The sequence below is a fragment of the Purpureocillium lilacinum genome, assembly GCF_023168085.1.
Source record: "Purpureocillium lilacinum CBS 284.36 DNA, scaffold_7, whole genome shotgun sequence".
In the NCBI taxonomy this organism is placed as follows: Eukaryota; Fungi; Ascomycota; class Sordariomycetes; order Hypocreales; family Ophiocordycipitaceae; genus Purpureocillium; species Purpureocillium lilacinum.
The window spans coordinates 2,525,828-2,539,480 of NW_027072117.1; the positions used below are offsets into that span (position 1 = coordinate 2,525,828).

The 13,653-nt window shown below is 58.5% G+C and overlaps 3 protein-coding genes and 1 non-coding gene across 4 annotated transcripts; 2 read left to right on the top strand and 2 right to left on the bottom strand.

The window, feature by feature from the left end:
- Nucleotides 1–360: 360 nt before the first annotated feature.
- PLICBS_009667 (uncharacterized protein) lies at nucleotides 361–2,148 on the bottom strand (the record flags this gene model as incomplete). The annotated part of the gene is made up of 1 exon (XM_018325287.2): nucleotides 361–2,148. One exon carries the CDS (start codon nucleotides 2,146–2,148, stop codon nucleotides 361–363), a length of 1,788 nt encoding a protein of 595 aa, XP_018176681.2.
- A 359-nt stretch (nucleotides 2,149–2,507) lies between these two features.
- Nucleotides 2,508–2,597, bottom strand: PLICBS_009668. Its single transcript has one exon. It is a non-coding gene; the product is annotated as a tRNA-Gln (tRNA).
- A 3,025-nt stretch (nucleotides 2,598–5,622) lies between these two features.
- Nucleotides 5,623–10,542, top strand: PLICBS_009669 (uncharacterized protein; the record flags this gene model as incomplete). The annotated part of the gene is made up of 1 exon (XM_018325288.2): nucleotides 5,623–10,542. One exon carries the CDS (start codon nucleotides 5,623–5,625, stop codon nucleotides 10,540–10,542), a length of 4,920 nt encoding a protein of 1,639 aa, XP_018176682.2.
- Nucleotides 10,543–10,962: 420 nt separating this feature from the next.
- PLICBS_009670 (uncharacterized protein) lies at nucleotides 10,963–13,287 on the top strand (the record flags this gene model as incomplete). Its single annotated transcript, XM_018325289.2, has 4 exons — nucleotides 10,963–11,079; nucleotides 11,134–11,304; nucleotides 11,376–13,043; nucleotides 13,114–13,287. The coding sequence occupies 4 exons, from the start codon at nucleotides 10,963–10,965 to the stop codon at nucleotides 13,285–13,287; spliced, it is 2,130 nt and encodes a 709-aa protein (XP_018176683.2).
- Between the last annotated feature and the right edge of the window lie 366 nt (nucleotides 13,288–13,653).

The following is a 13,653-nucleotide window of genomic DNA, read 5'->3' on the forward strand; positions in this document are numbered from 1 at the left end:
GGCCGCTACTTTACGTACTGTATTACCTCGTCGCAGAAACAAAACATGAACGTACAGCGGATGGCGAACAGCATATACTGGTATGATGCGCGGCGTACTGTAGGTACCTCACCACACGCACACGAGATTGCGACAGACATAGATGATGGTGTAGTATGTAGTACTGAGATTTGACCACCACATTACAACACAAGCGTGCCGCACGTTGACGGATCACGAGTATAGACTGGATGACATTAGGCCATCGGGCGCACTGATCGCACGCCGGTGCAGTATACTATTATAACACGTATAGTCACAATCGCATGAAAGGATTCGCATCTTGAAAAGGCCGACGATTAGTTCCATCCGTCCACAGACTTACATGCCGCAAAGCGTCAGTAGCTTCCTCAGTGGCTCACATCCCCCGGCAGCCTTGGCTTGGGCCAAGGCGAAGTCTCCATTCAGGACGGCCAAGAGCTCCTCCTTCTTCAGCGTCAGGACTAGGTCCGAAGCCTTCACATCCGTGGACTGGTCAATGTGGCGATGGGTCAAGGCGCCGTTGCTGAGCCGAACCCGCCACCCGGCCCCACGCGCAGAGTCCTTGATGTCGATGACCATGGCTTCCGGGGCAGCCTTGTAGCCGTCGAGCCGGATGGAAAGGCAGTCAAGCCATTGATCGACGGTACCCAGCGGATTTAAAGCCGGAAAGTCCGGGACGATGGTCGTCTCATCAGTGCCGGCCGACCGGAGTTGCGCCGCGCCGGTAAGGTAGAAGTTGCGCCACGTTGCATTCTCGGCGCCGAAGCCCAGGTGGCCGTACACGGACGCGAGCGCCAGCTTCGCTGCCTTGTTGTCGGGCTCAGCCTTGACTACGTGGTCGAGCAGCGAGGCTGCGAAACGGAGATCGCCAGCATCGGCGTAATGCTGGGCCTTTTTGATGAGCTCTTGGGCGCCACCGAAGCATTCGATGTAGCGTCGCCCTTCCTCGGCCGGCGGGTGCGCCCATAGATGTGCCGGATTGCCGTCGAACCATGTCATGTAACGCTGGTAAATGCCTTTGATGTTGTGACTGACCGAGCCGTAGAATCCTTGTGCGTGTGGCGCATCTCGGAGCTGAGGCGGCAGCGTGAGCTGCTCTGCAATCTCCGTGCCGTTGAGACCAAGGTTCATGAGACGCAAGGTCTGGTCGTGTAAGTAAGCGTAGAGATCTCGTTGCTCAGAGATGTGCCGCAGGAGGTTTGCGTTGCCCCAAGTCGGCCAGGTGTGCCCTGCGAACAAAACTTCGGATTGCCGACCGTAGAGGTCGATGGTCTCGTCGAGATATCCCGACCATGCCTTGGCGTCGCGAACAACGGCACCCCGAAGAGTGATGATGTTGTGAAGGCTCTGTGTCGCGCATTCCGAAATGTACAAGGCTTTCTGCTCGGGCATGTAAAAGTTGATCTCGGCTGGGGCTTCGGTCCCAGGTACCATTTGGAACACCAGCTTCAGTCCATCGACTTCGACAAGCTGTCCGGTCTCTTCGATCAGCTTGTTGGGCGGAACAAGCGAACTGGTGCCTGTCGAGACGCCCACGCCGATTCCAACGCCGACGCGACCAGCGTGTCCCGGGGGCAGCGGCGTGCCGTACATGAAAGCCGCCCGCCGCATCATGGCCGGCCCAGCCATCACGTTCTCGCTCATCGACTCTTCCACGAATCCACTGGGCGCAATAATCGGTATTTCGCGGTCTTTGGGCAAAATTCCCATGGCGCCGCCGAAGTGGTCAATGTGCGAATGCGAGTAGATTATGCCGACGACTGGGCGTTTCCCGCGATGAGTCTGATATAGCGATAGCGCGGCCGCTGCACATTCGTTGGAAGTCAAGGGATCCACGACAACGACCCCGGATTGACCCTCCAGGAGCGTCATGTTCGAGATGTCAAGTCCACGGACCTGGTAGATGCCTGGTAGGACCTCAAATAGGCCATGAAGGGCAGTGAGTTTGCTGTGGTTCCACAGCTTCTCGTTCACGGTCGGAGGTCTGACATTGTCGAAGAAACTGTACGTTTCACAGTTCCAGACTTCCTTGCCGCCTTGTCCGGTCACTATACATGGCTCGATGGTGCCAATGAAGCCGCGGTTTGCATCCTTTGACGCTGTCGATTCATTCTCCGTGGGCGACATCATGTCATGAGCTCAGTAACAGACCAAGAGAGTACAGAGCTGTGACGAAAGGATGAACTGCCAGAAACTCAATTGAGGGTTCTCCGGCAGACCTGTCAACTTATACATTGCTCCCAAGTGCCCAGCAGCGGGTGGCGCCTCGTAACGCCAAACTCTATCCGGAGCTGAACCACCAAAACCGGCGAGACCACCTGTGGCTGTCACAGGTCCATCCATCCTCGCCAGCAGCTGTAAAGTAGTACAGAGTCTTCCTGGCAAAAGTAAAAACCACTCCCGGACAGGAGGGCCGTTATCTGTGTCTTGTACTACCTGCATCCTCTCTGAAGGTCGTAATGAAGCGAAACAAAAAACAAAAAACAAGGCCCATGCCAGATTCGAACTGGCGTCTTTGGAAGCTATTTTGACTACGTAATCAAAATCCAACGTCCTCACCCCTAGACTAATGGGCCGAAAGATTACGTTTCAAACTCTGATTTGGCGATTTTGCGCGATATTCTGGCTTATATAGTGCTCCGTAAAGTATGAGAACTTTTCCCGCCGCCCCAGCGCCAACACGTGCCCAGAATCGTTCCAGCTTGTTTCAAATACTTCTGGCAGTCAATTAAGTCGAATAATGGACCTAGCAGCTTTGCTGTGCAGCCTGTTGTGCGAGAAAACGGCGAATTGATGGTTGATGCTCAGGAGAGGCACTACATTTTGGTAACACCCACCATGCTCCCACACAGCTTTTGAACGTCACGAGGCACAATCAGAGGACAATCCGGACATAAATAAAAACCTGTCGTACTACTTTTCTTTATCTAGCCTGACGCGGCGTTCTTCCACGGAGCGACACAGCACGAGAGCGGTAAGACGATGGCATCTGCTACGATGTTGGGAGGAGAAGGCAAGGTGACGCACAATCGGGGCCAGGGCCATCATTCAAGTGCCTTACCCAATGGCGACGTTCGAAAAATTGTGCATTGAGTTGCAAGTATCGGAGATGGGTTTGGCGGTCCGTGGAATTGAGTTGTAAGTCTTGGACTCTTAGTTGAGATGAAGTCGGAACGCGGACCGCAGTGCCGCCGCTGAAGCAAGACGACTCACTAAGGTCAGGAGCGCCACTGCGATTGAACTTGGGCAATCGCCGATGGCAAAGCGTACAATGATCAATGAATGCATGGCTCGCAAGATAGCAAAGCTTGTACAAACCGCGCGCGACATGCTCGCACCAGCCCTGTCGCACCAGCGAAGAACGTACCTACCTGCAGGAGCCCACGACGCTTGCACGGCCTGTTTGCGCCATACGGCACGATAGCTACACGTAAGTACCCCAGCCGTCACCGTCTGTTCTCTCTCTCTTCTACCTATCATTGCTATCCGGGCCCGCAGCAACAAGCGACAGCTGCAGGGGAAGTGGCGATCATTCTATATGGGCGAAGGTTAGAGGGCAACGAGGGCAACGAGGGCAACGAGGGCAACGAGGGCAACGAGGGCAACGAGGGCAACGAGGGCAACGAGGGCAACGAGGGCAACGAGGGCAACGAAAGGAACGAAAGGAACGAAAGGAACGAAAGGAACGAGGGCAATACGGGTCTAGGGACTCCATCGTTACTGCCTGTCTTAGAGTCGCTACGCCTCTAACATCTCATTACGGACTGAGACGGTATAAGAGGAAGCGGATTCGTGAAGGTGCGATAAGCGAGGCAAAGATGGATGCCATCATGAATATGAGAGGCATTACTGCTCACGGACTGGAACCCACAGTAACAGGCATGGCGGAAGAGGATGCGATGCCAATTGACCACGGCAACATCAAATCGAAGAGCATTAGCGGCCTCTTATGCCAAGATCATTCTTGAGCCTCAGGGTTCCCATCGCCAAGTTATACGTATCGCGCATCATGATCACTTTGAAGACGAAGTCATGGATCTGTGCAATGCGATAGAGACCACCAACAGCATGTGCTCCATGGGCTATCGCCGCGTTCCGAGGCCACTCCAGCATATAGCCATTATGTTGCAGACGTAGCGAGGGCTGCAGGCTGGCAATCAAGGGCCACTAAACTTGCAATCGTCCTGTTGCGATCGACCCTGACTGTCTTGCCTGTGCCCTCGTTGCCCTCTAACCTTTGCCCATCTAGAATGATCGCCACTTCCGTCAGACCTTGCTTGTCCAACCCAGATCCGGCGGGTTGTAGCGACAGGAAATTCGGCACGACAAAGGGGGTTTTAGGCTCTCCTGGAAGCTGCCAGAGCCGGCGTCAAACATATTCAACACGAGTCCACACGGGTACCTGTCCCTTCATGTTGACGACAGCCTCTGGTGTGATTGTTCTTAGCCACCTATCTGCAGACACATCAGTATCAACTGCGATCTCCTTGGTATTGCCAGTGGCAGGGCTCCTGCCAGCAGAGGCTCATGGTGTCAAATACCTGGCTCTAGCGCTGCCTGTACCACGGCCCCTTCTTCTATCAGATCGTGTAGACTGTATAGATACTTGGCTGTGCCGGCATTGGCTTGTTGCAGTCATGGGTGTGTGGTTCTGTGCCGATATTGCTACAGCCCTGAGCATTCGGGACACGGAGGGACTGCGCTGCGTCCTTGTCGGATCGGAAACATGTGTCGATGGGCTCACTAGCTGCAAGGATTATGGACAGAGACTTGATGCAATGGCCTGTAAATACTAAGTAAGTTAAACTAGCTAACTACGAAGTAGTCATTGACCAGAACGCAAGTCGGTTGTAAAGCACCATTGCCAGCGCTGGATGTTCACTATTGGGCAACATCGGCGCGCACATAGAAAAGGAGCCATTAGCGATTGATTGCAATGACCAAGTGTGTGCCGACGTCTGATTGATTCGAATCAGTCGGGCCAACCTTTCTCTCAACACCACGACCCTTGATTGTCTTCTTACTCCCCCACGTTTTCCAACTGACCACACCAAGCAATGGCCACCCCCGACAGGCTGCTATAATTACGACAAGCACGGCCAATTCGCGTCAGAAGGGGCGCATCATGCCGAAATGGTGCTGGCGCAGCGGGTAGCGGCAGGGCGTCCAATGGATGAATCCCTGGCAGGGAGCTCCCGCGGGCCGGGTCAGCCAGCTCAGCCGCGTTTGTGGCGCTGTTGGTGCTGCCCATGTGTCCAGGATGTCCAGGAGCCGCAACGGCCCAATCCAATTCTGCCTCGTCAACGCCTTCCTCGAGCCTCACAGACGTCAATTGTCTCCGGGACGCGTCGGTGTTTTTGTCCCTGCGGCGCTCGTGTATCCAGCGAAGCAGCACGGCGTCGGCGCAATGAGGGTGTAGCGCTGTAAAGCACTGAGCTAGGAACCCCCGCAACACCAAAAACGCCCCCCCCGACGACAACCGACACGAACCTAGCCCACCCCGACCTCGGTGCCTCCCTGAGCTGACCGCGACGTCGCCTCGCCTCGCCTCTCCCTCCCGCGAGACGACGCGCGCCCAGCCCGGCGCGCAGGTGGCCTGCCATGGTCGGGCTGCCCCCCGGGTGGGAGTCCGACTACGACGGCAAGCGCTGGTTCTACACGTACAAGGCCAGCGGCCACATCCAGTACCACTTCCCCTCCGAGGGCGACGAGTTCCCAGACTACCTCGATGCCTCCGCCCCGGCGCCAGACCTCGCCCCCGAGGAGCGTCTCGAGTCGCAGCAGCAGCTCCGCCGGCAGACCACCACCAGCGCCGCCAGCGCCGCCGCCAAGCAGCTCTCGCCACCGAGCCCTCACCGCGCGGGCAATGGCAACGCCAAGCCGGGCATGTCCGCCACGGCGCGGCCCGTGAGCGCCATATGGGAAGGCGATGGCGGCGGCGACGACGATGCCGAGCAGGTCTTTCAGCCCGAGAACTTCATGTTCCTCGGCCCCGGCACATATACCGAAGTGAGCCCGCTCAACGAGGAGGAGGAGGAGGCGGCCCGCAGAGTCGTCGCAGGCGGCATTGGCGAGAGGGTGGCCGGCGACGGCACTGCCGCTGGCGGGTCTGCTGCTGGGACCAAGGCCGTGAGCCCAGTGGCCAGTACGGCGACGACCCCCATGCTGCAGAAGAGCGAGGCGTCGGCGTCTCCTCCTGTGCCGGCTGCGGGCCAGCAGATTGTCGTTGAGAGCCCTCCGATTGAGGCGGAGCCAGTGTCGATGCCGCCGCAGGAGGAGCAGCCTGTGGTGCACATGATCGACAGTCGCGAGATGCCGCAGGAGCTGCCGGTGCCGCCCCATGTATTCGACCCCGTGGGCGTCGTGGCCGAGATGCCAACAGAACACACGGCCGTGGCGCATATCGAGCTGCACCCGGACCCGGTTGAGATGGGCGACAGCTCAGTCCTCGCTCCGATCGAGACGGCCATGACTGCACCTGCTCTGGGAATGGCCGAGCTGCCGGAACGGAGCAGCCCTGTCGAGCTCAAGCTGCCGCAAAAGACTGAAAAGACGGAAGAAGTGGCCACCGCGGCTGTCGCCACGGAGCAACAACCGGACAACGCCCAGCACTCATCGCAACACGGCGTGGCTTCTCCAATGAGCGGAGTAAATGGCCATCCAGTCTCACAGGCACCGCCCCCAGGAGCCCAGGGTACGAATGAGTTGGTGGTGACGGGTGTTGAGACCAGTCAAGTCCATCAACAGTCACCTTATATAGTCGTTCAGGAGCAACAGCCTCAGGTACAAGTTCAACAACAGCAACAACAACCACAACAGCATCAGCAGCAGTCGCAACAGCAGCAACCAAGTCATCAGTGGTCGGAGCAACAGGCTCAGGTTCAAGTTCAGCAACAGCAGCAACAACCACAGCAGCAACAGCAACAGCATCAGCATCAGCATGGGCAGCAGTACCAATACCAGCAGCAACAGCCACCCATTGCGCAACAATGGACACAACCGTCTGTTACACAACAGGGCTACCAGGCTCCGATACCCCAACCTGGAGCCTACGCGCACCAGCCTGAGCAGGCGCTTGAGCCGCAGCAGACGCAGCAACATCCCCAAGGCCAGCCAGCTGCGCCGGCCCCAGAACATGCAAAGCAGCCGCCTGAACAGTTTCAGCAATCGGAGCAGTCCCAAGTTGCCCAGCCGCCTCACCAAGGCCACCAGCCTCAGCAGCACCCTCAGCATCCACAACCTGCGCAGCCCGAGCGACAACAACAACAGCAGTTTCAGCCGTATCAGCAAGTCCAGACGCAGCTATCACAGCCATTGCAGCAACAGCCGCAGAACCAGAACATCCAGCCACCTTCACAGCCTCCACAGCCTCAGAGTCAACCACAGTACCAACCCTTGCCCTCTGAGCAGAGTCATCAGGCCAAGCAAGCAGGAGCGCAGTATCAGGCGCCGCAGCAAGCTCAACACCAGTGGCAACAGCAATGGTCTCAGCAGCAATCGCAAATCCAGCCACAATCGCAAACCCCCCAACAAGACTTACCTGAGCAGTTCAAGATCACGAGGAAGCCAACTGGCGGGCTCGATCCACAAGCATACCGGCCGTACAGCCCTGGGCAAGCGTCGGCTGATACATCGACGCAACTCGCTTCGGATAGACGGAAGGGCAGCGCTGTGGCTCTGCAACGTGAAGCATCGCTGATGCTTGGGCCGAAGTCGGGTGCACCCACCGTCGATCCCAGCACCGTCCCTCGGATATTGTCGCCGGCACAGATGCCTCCTCAGACCTCTGCAGCAGAGGTTATGCATCAACCTGCCTCCCAGCCAACTACATCAACGCCCAGTCAACCAGCAGGGGAGGTAAAACCCAAGCAGGACTCGACTCAAGAGCAAAACCAGGGCCTGGCACACTTTCCTTCGGTACTACAGCCTGCATCCAAAAGATTGTCTGCCCAGGGCATTCCGCAGCCAGTAGCCCCTTCGCCCGCTCAGCCACCATCGGCATCCACATCGCAAGCTCCCCAAGCTCCCCAGAAGGGCCACGGGGTCCTGTCCAAGTTCCCGTCTATCCTCAAGCCCGCACGTGGGAAAGCGGCCACTCCCGGGCCCCAGCAAGTGCCACCCCAAATGCAGACAACTCAGCCAGCACAAGCTCCCGTCGCAGGCGGTGGGCCTGTAGGTTCGGGACAGCAGCCTCTGCGCCCAGAGATGCTGAGGCACACTACTGTGCCTGGCCAGTTGCCTTCTCAGGGTCCTGCGCCTCCTGGTACGCAGGTAAACTTGCCATATCATGGAGCTCCCGGTCCACAGTCTGCTCCTCAGGGGCCTTGGCAGATTCAACAGCCCATGAGGCCGGCGAGCGTCATGCCGGCTATTGGAGGCAGCTACTCGCAGCCGAACCAGTGGGCAGCGCGTTATCAGCAGGTTGCGCCTGGTGCCCCAGGTCAGGTTGCTTCAGGACCGTCTCCGCCCGGCCAGTTTGTCCCGCAGCAATATCAGCAGGTCCCCGGCATTCAGTCGTCACAACCGGCGAGACCTCAGAGCGCGATCGGGACTCATGCTCCACCCAAGCCCGCACCGGCTGCCACGACCCAGGGCACACAGGGACCACCACAACAGCAAGCGGACCCAACCCAGACCACGCCGATTCAAGCTGTCCGGCGCGCCTCAACTTTCAGCCCGGGGGACGTGTCGCCGATTCGGTCCAGGTCTGAGAGCCAGTCGTCCGGCCTGCCGGTGCAGACCCCGTCCCCGATCGAACCTTTCCGACGAGACTCTTCCAACCCATCGCTCCCGTCACTGGCACAGAGTGTCAACGGCCCTGGCTTCACACCCTCCCCGGTAACGGGCACTCCTGGGTCTGCTTCCCAGGTGACGGCTCAAGCACCTCAAGGCCCTCCTCGACCAAGCAAACTACCGCTGCAGCATGCTCCAGGCTCCTTCTTTCCGAATCAAGGCTCCGCCACCACACCATCACAGCAGGGCCAGACACCAGCGCAGGCGGGCCCGTCAAATGCTCCGCAGCCACCTGCGATACCGGCACCTCTCCTTAGCAGTGAGTATCCGATAGGATATCAGGTGGTCGCGGCGACGCCCTCGAAGAAAGCACCCGCTCCAGCCAAACCCATTGAGCCCCCGCAAGAGAGTGATCAGAAGCAGCAGCCCCAGCAGCAGCAGGTCGTACCACCTCAGCCTTCAGACCAAAAGTCCACGCCGTCGACACCGGGTCACCTGCTTGGTCGCATTGAGGAGCACGACGAGTCCGAGGCTGTCTCAGAGCCAAACGCAACTCCGCTGGGAACGCGGCCCAGCTCCATTGGCTCCAGCCTGCCGCATTCCCCTAGCCTTCAGAGGCAGAGCCTCCAGCCATCGCCAGCGCAGTCGACTGTGCTGCCGCAACCACCAGCGCAAACACAGGGACAGGGGCCACCCGCTCAGCAAGGCACTGTGCCGGGCCAACCGCAACAGCAGCAGCAGCAGCAGCAGCCAGCACAAGTTCCCCCACAACAGCCGCATCATGGCCAAGGCCAGGGCCCGCACACCCCTCAACAAGGGATGATGCCACATTCAGGGCATTACCAAGGCATGATGCCGCCTCAAGGACAGATGCCAATGGGTCCCGGAGCCATGGCGCCTCAAGGCTATGGCGTCCCCGGGCAGCACTTCTCGCAGCAACCTCAATGGGTGATGCCTCAAACAACTCAGGCCGGTCCGGCCTCCCCCCAGAGCGGGAACGGTTCGTCGAACAAGGACAAGGACAAGAAGTGGACAAAGTGGTTCAAGAGCTCGAAGCCCTCTGCAAGCCAAAAGCCTCCGCAGCAATTTGTGCAACAACACCCGGGACAAGCGCCTTCTCAAGGATATCCCAACCAACCTCCACCGAACTGGGCCGCCGGGCAGTATGCGCCACCACCTGGATGGCATCCCTCCCAAGGGCCGCCTCCACCAGGATTTCAACCCGGCATGCACCCACAATATGGATATGGGCCACCAATGGGCGGACCGATGCCTCCAGGAATGGCGCCTCCTGGGCAGATGCAGTTCGTTCCCCAGGGAAGGCATAGCATGTCAGACTCTGCCTCTACGTCGACGGTAGCATCGGCACTGCCTCCCCATATGCAACAGCATCCGCATGGACAAGCACCGGTTCAAGCCACTCCACCGCAGAACCAGGCCCCGCCGAACACCGCAGGCCCTTTTCCTGCGGGAGGAGGCAAGGAGTCGCATCACTCCAAATCCAATTCCATCGCCAGCCTGCCACCGCAGGGTCAGGCGACCCCGCCCATGCCAGGTCAACATCCCGGACAGAGTTCAAAACCCTCGTCGGAGCATAATTTGATGCCAGCTCCGCTGTTTACAAGCCAGGGCACGGCGATTCCGAACCCAGGGCAAGCCGGTGGAAGCAACATGGGCGGCCAGCAGGCGGCTCAGAGCCAGCCTCTGGACGACAAGTGGTCCAAGAAGCCCGCGGCAGACTACTCTGGTGGTGACTGGGGCGAGGATGATCAGTGGCAGAGGCAATAATTTGCTGTCTTTATTGGATATTTCGTTTCATACCCATTTCTTTTAGCCAAGGCTGCCAGCAGATGGATAGCATCAACAACAGCTGATGACATGGTCAGATTCTCGACGTACTTGCTTTGTAGATAATTGAGCGACATGTAGACTACTTGGTACACCAAATGAATGGAATTACTGCCTGCAAAATCAAGCACCTAGGCTGGCAAATGCAGAAAGCGAAGCTCGTGTTATGCATTGTGTTGGCGGTTGGCCCGTGTTCTCCATTCACGTTGCAAGAGGTTCATTAAACTAGCACGTGACAGCGTGTAACCGGCGCGTGTTCAGCGGCAGTTGCAAGCCCGCCGCGCCAATTCGTTAGCGACTTGGCCAACCGTTACCATCAATCATGCGCGCTCGAGGCGCGATGCGCAGACCAACAGCACAATGACGCGATCGGAGTCGCTTGCTGCGGCAGAGAAGATGGCCTTGGAGGGGCACAACGACTCGCAGGACAGCCAAGCGATCTTCGATGCCCATCAGGCCCTGTTTGGCGTCGGCACGGTACGTACTCGGAACCTGGCCGCCGTGTTACACTGACCCCGGCTAGCTGACCAGGAGGCCGCCCAACAGCTCAGCAGTTCGCCCGTCGCCGCGCGCATTCTGCCTGCGGGTCTTGAAGTCGAAAAAGGTGCAAGGGGCCCTGTGACGCAGACGATTGATTCTCCTCTCGCTGGGGTTGAAGAAGTCCCCGTTTCCCTTGCGGCGACTCGCGCCGCCAACTCCGAGGTGAGCCTGCCTGGCCTTGGCTGAGGCGCAGATGACCCTGGTCAACCACCCTTGAAGACTGACAGCCCCAGGAAAAGCAAATATCGACAGATGTGGTGCATGGCGAGTCACTCTTCGGTGCCGTTCACGAATCCTCCACAATCAGGCAGAAGCGGCCGACCTTTGATTCATCCTCCCGACCCCGCGACGCGCCTGTGCTTCTCGACGACACCCTTCCTGCCGACGAGCACGATCCCATACTCCGACATGACATTCCGACGACGGTAGACGCCGTCGACAAGCCGGCCTCGGCGACGGGCGCACCCCTCGTGCCGCCACGAAAGATGGATACCTCACAAGATACGCCGACCCAAGTCAACGAAGACCGCGACTACAGCGCATTCTACGGAGCCGTCCCTTCGAGCCCGACGGATAAGCCGACGCAGCAGCGCACCGGCGACACGCGGACCCTGCAGGATGGAGATACCGGAGCCGTGAACTTTAGCAACTTTAGCGACCACGTGCGTCCATCTTCACAAGCGTCCGAAGATGAAGGCTTCGACACGACGAGGGGCAGGTGGCGCACGTCTGATGGCACATCCCAGCTCAACTCCAACGCCGCCGCATACACGCCATATAAACCCCATGGGCTGCCGCCAGAGACCCCCGCGCTGCCCAAGAACCCCTTCGCGGCCAAGCCAAATGGCGCCGTCCCCTTTGCTGCGAGCCAGCTCTTTGCGCAGACGCAGCAGGTGTCGTCGGCAGTCAAGGCCAGCCCGACGTCATCGCGGCCATCTCCGAATCTGTTCCTGAACTCGATATCACCAAACGTGTTCGAGACATCGCCGCTCAAGAATCGAGCCAATGTCTCATCACCCACCGTCATGCGAACGTCCAGCCCGACTCGTCTTGACGAGATCCCAGCTACCGTTTTGAAGAACAGAGGGGCTGCCGTCGCTTTGCAAGAGGAAGACCCCGCCGAGGAGAGATCGTCCAAGGAGGATCGTGTCCCAGAGTCGCCGACAATCTCGTCGAGGCCGGCCTCAGGACGTGAGCCTTTGTCCCACTACGAGCCAATGAAGGAATCCCAAGAGCGGAAAACGAGTGGTGATGGTCAAACAATTGACATCAACATGGACGATGACTACGACGAGGCTTTCCTGCAGCGCGAGCGGCGGAAACGCGCTGAGAGGAAGCGCGCACAAGCCGCAGAGGAAATGGAGAGAATCAGCGTCGCAAGGCACTCGAGACGAGACTCGTCCGAGAATCCAACAAGGAAGAAGCGGAGACTGGACAGTACAGGAGAGGTTGCCAGCAAGCCTCCCCCTGGTAGGCGGACCAAAGCCCAGGATCCGGTACTTGGCGATTCGCAAAGGGCTCCTACTACATCAGCGGAAGCGCTGGTGGAATCAACCAAAGCGACGCCGGGCGACGAGCCTGGCCAAACGCCAGTGCAAGACGCCAGTGTTGACGCCGAACCGCAGCGAAGCAGAGAGGCGGTGCCGCTTGAGGAAGATCTGATTCCGGCTACCAGCCCTATGCAATTCTCCCCGCCTGGAAACGTTCAAGGCATGCAGCCAGCTTCAGAACCAGATCTTCCGATCCTGATGGAAGACGATGGACAGCCTGGTGGCGAGGGCAACACCGCCGAGTCATCCTCTCTTCCACCCATCCGTAACCGTCGCAGGACTTATAGGGAAGCAAACAAGCGACCGCGTCGAAGCCATCTGCTCAGCTCCTCGGCGTCGGATCCATTGCAGGTAAAACTTGTGGACGAACCACGCCCGCCAGTGCCCAGTCTTGCTAGTCCTACAAGCACGGCATCTACAGTTCTTCCAAGCAAGGTCAGGGATGGGCACGCACACGCGCATGAAGCAGAAGAAGTTCCGAACGGAACTATGCAGAGCGAGCCGCCTTCAGATCCAGCAGTTGCCTCGTCTGAGCCAGTCCAAACCCGAGGGAGGAGAGCGAGACGGCCGATCGAGACGCCACAGCCACGCTTAAAGGAGCCGACAACAGTGCCGTCTTCGAGCTTGACGACGTTGTCGGCAACACCACTGCCGTCATCCACCACGACACCGGGGACACAAGAGTCTCCAGTCTCTTCGCGAAAGGGAGCTATGCAAACAGGCTCTCCTACCAACAGCAAAAATCTACGCAAACGTGCATTGAGAAGTGCAGCCGGATCTGTATCGCCCCAGCCGACGCGGGCAGTCGCTGCACGACGGTCAATGAGACTGGATTCGGACTCGACGGATGAGCTGCAGCACTCTCAACCGGGGTCGCTACTGGAAAAGAGTCTAGCTTTCTCAAAATCCGGGCGATCGTTCAGGCAAAGCATCACTTCAAGTCATCGTGGTCAGCGTCTAT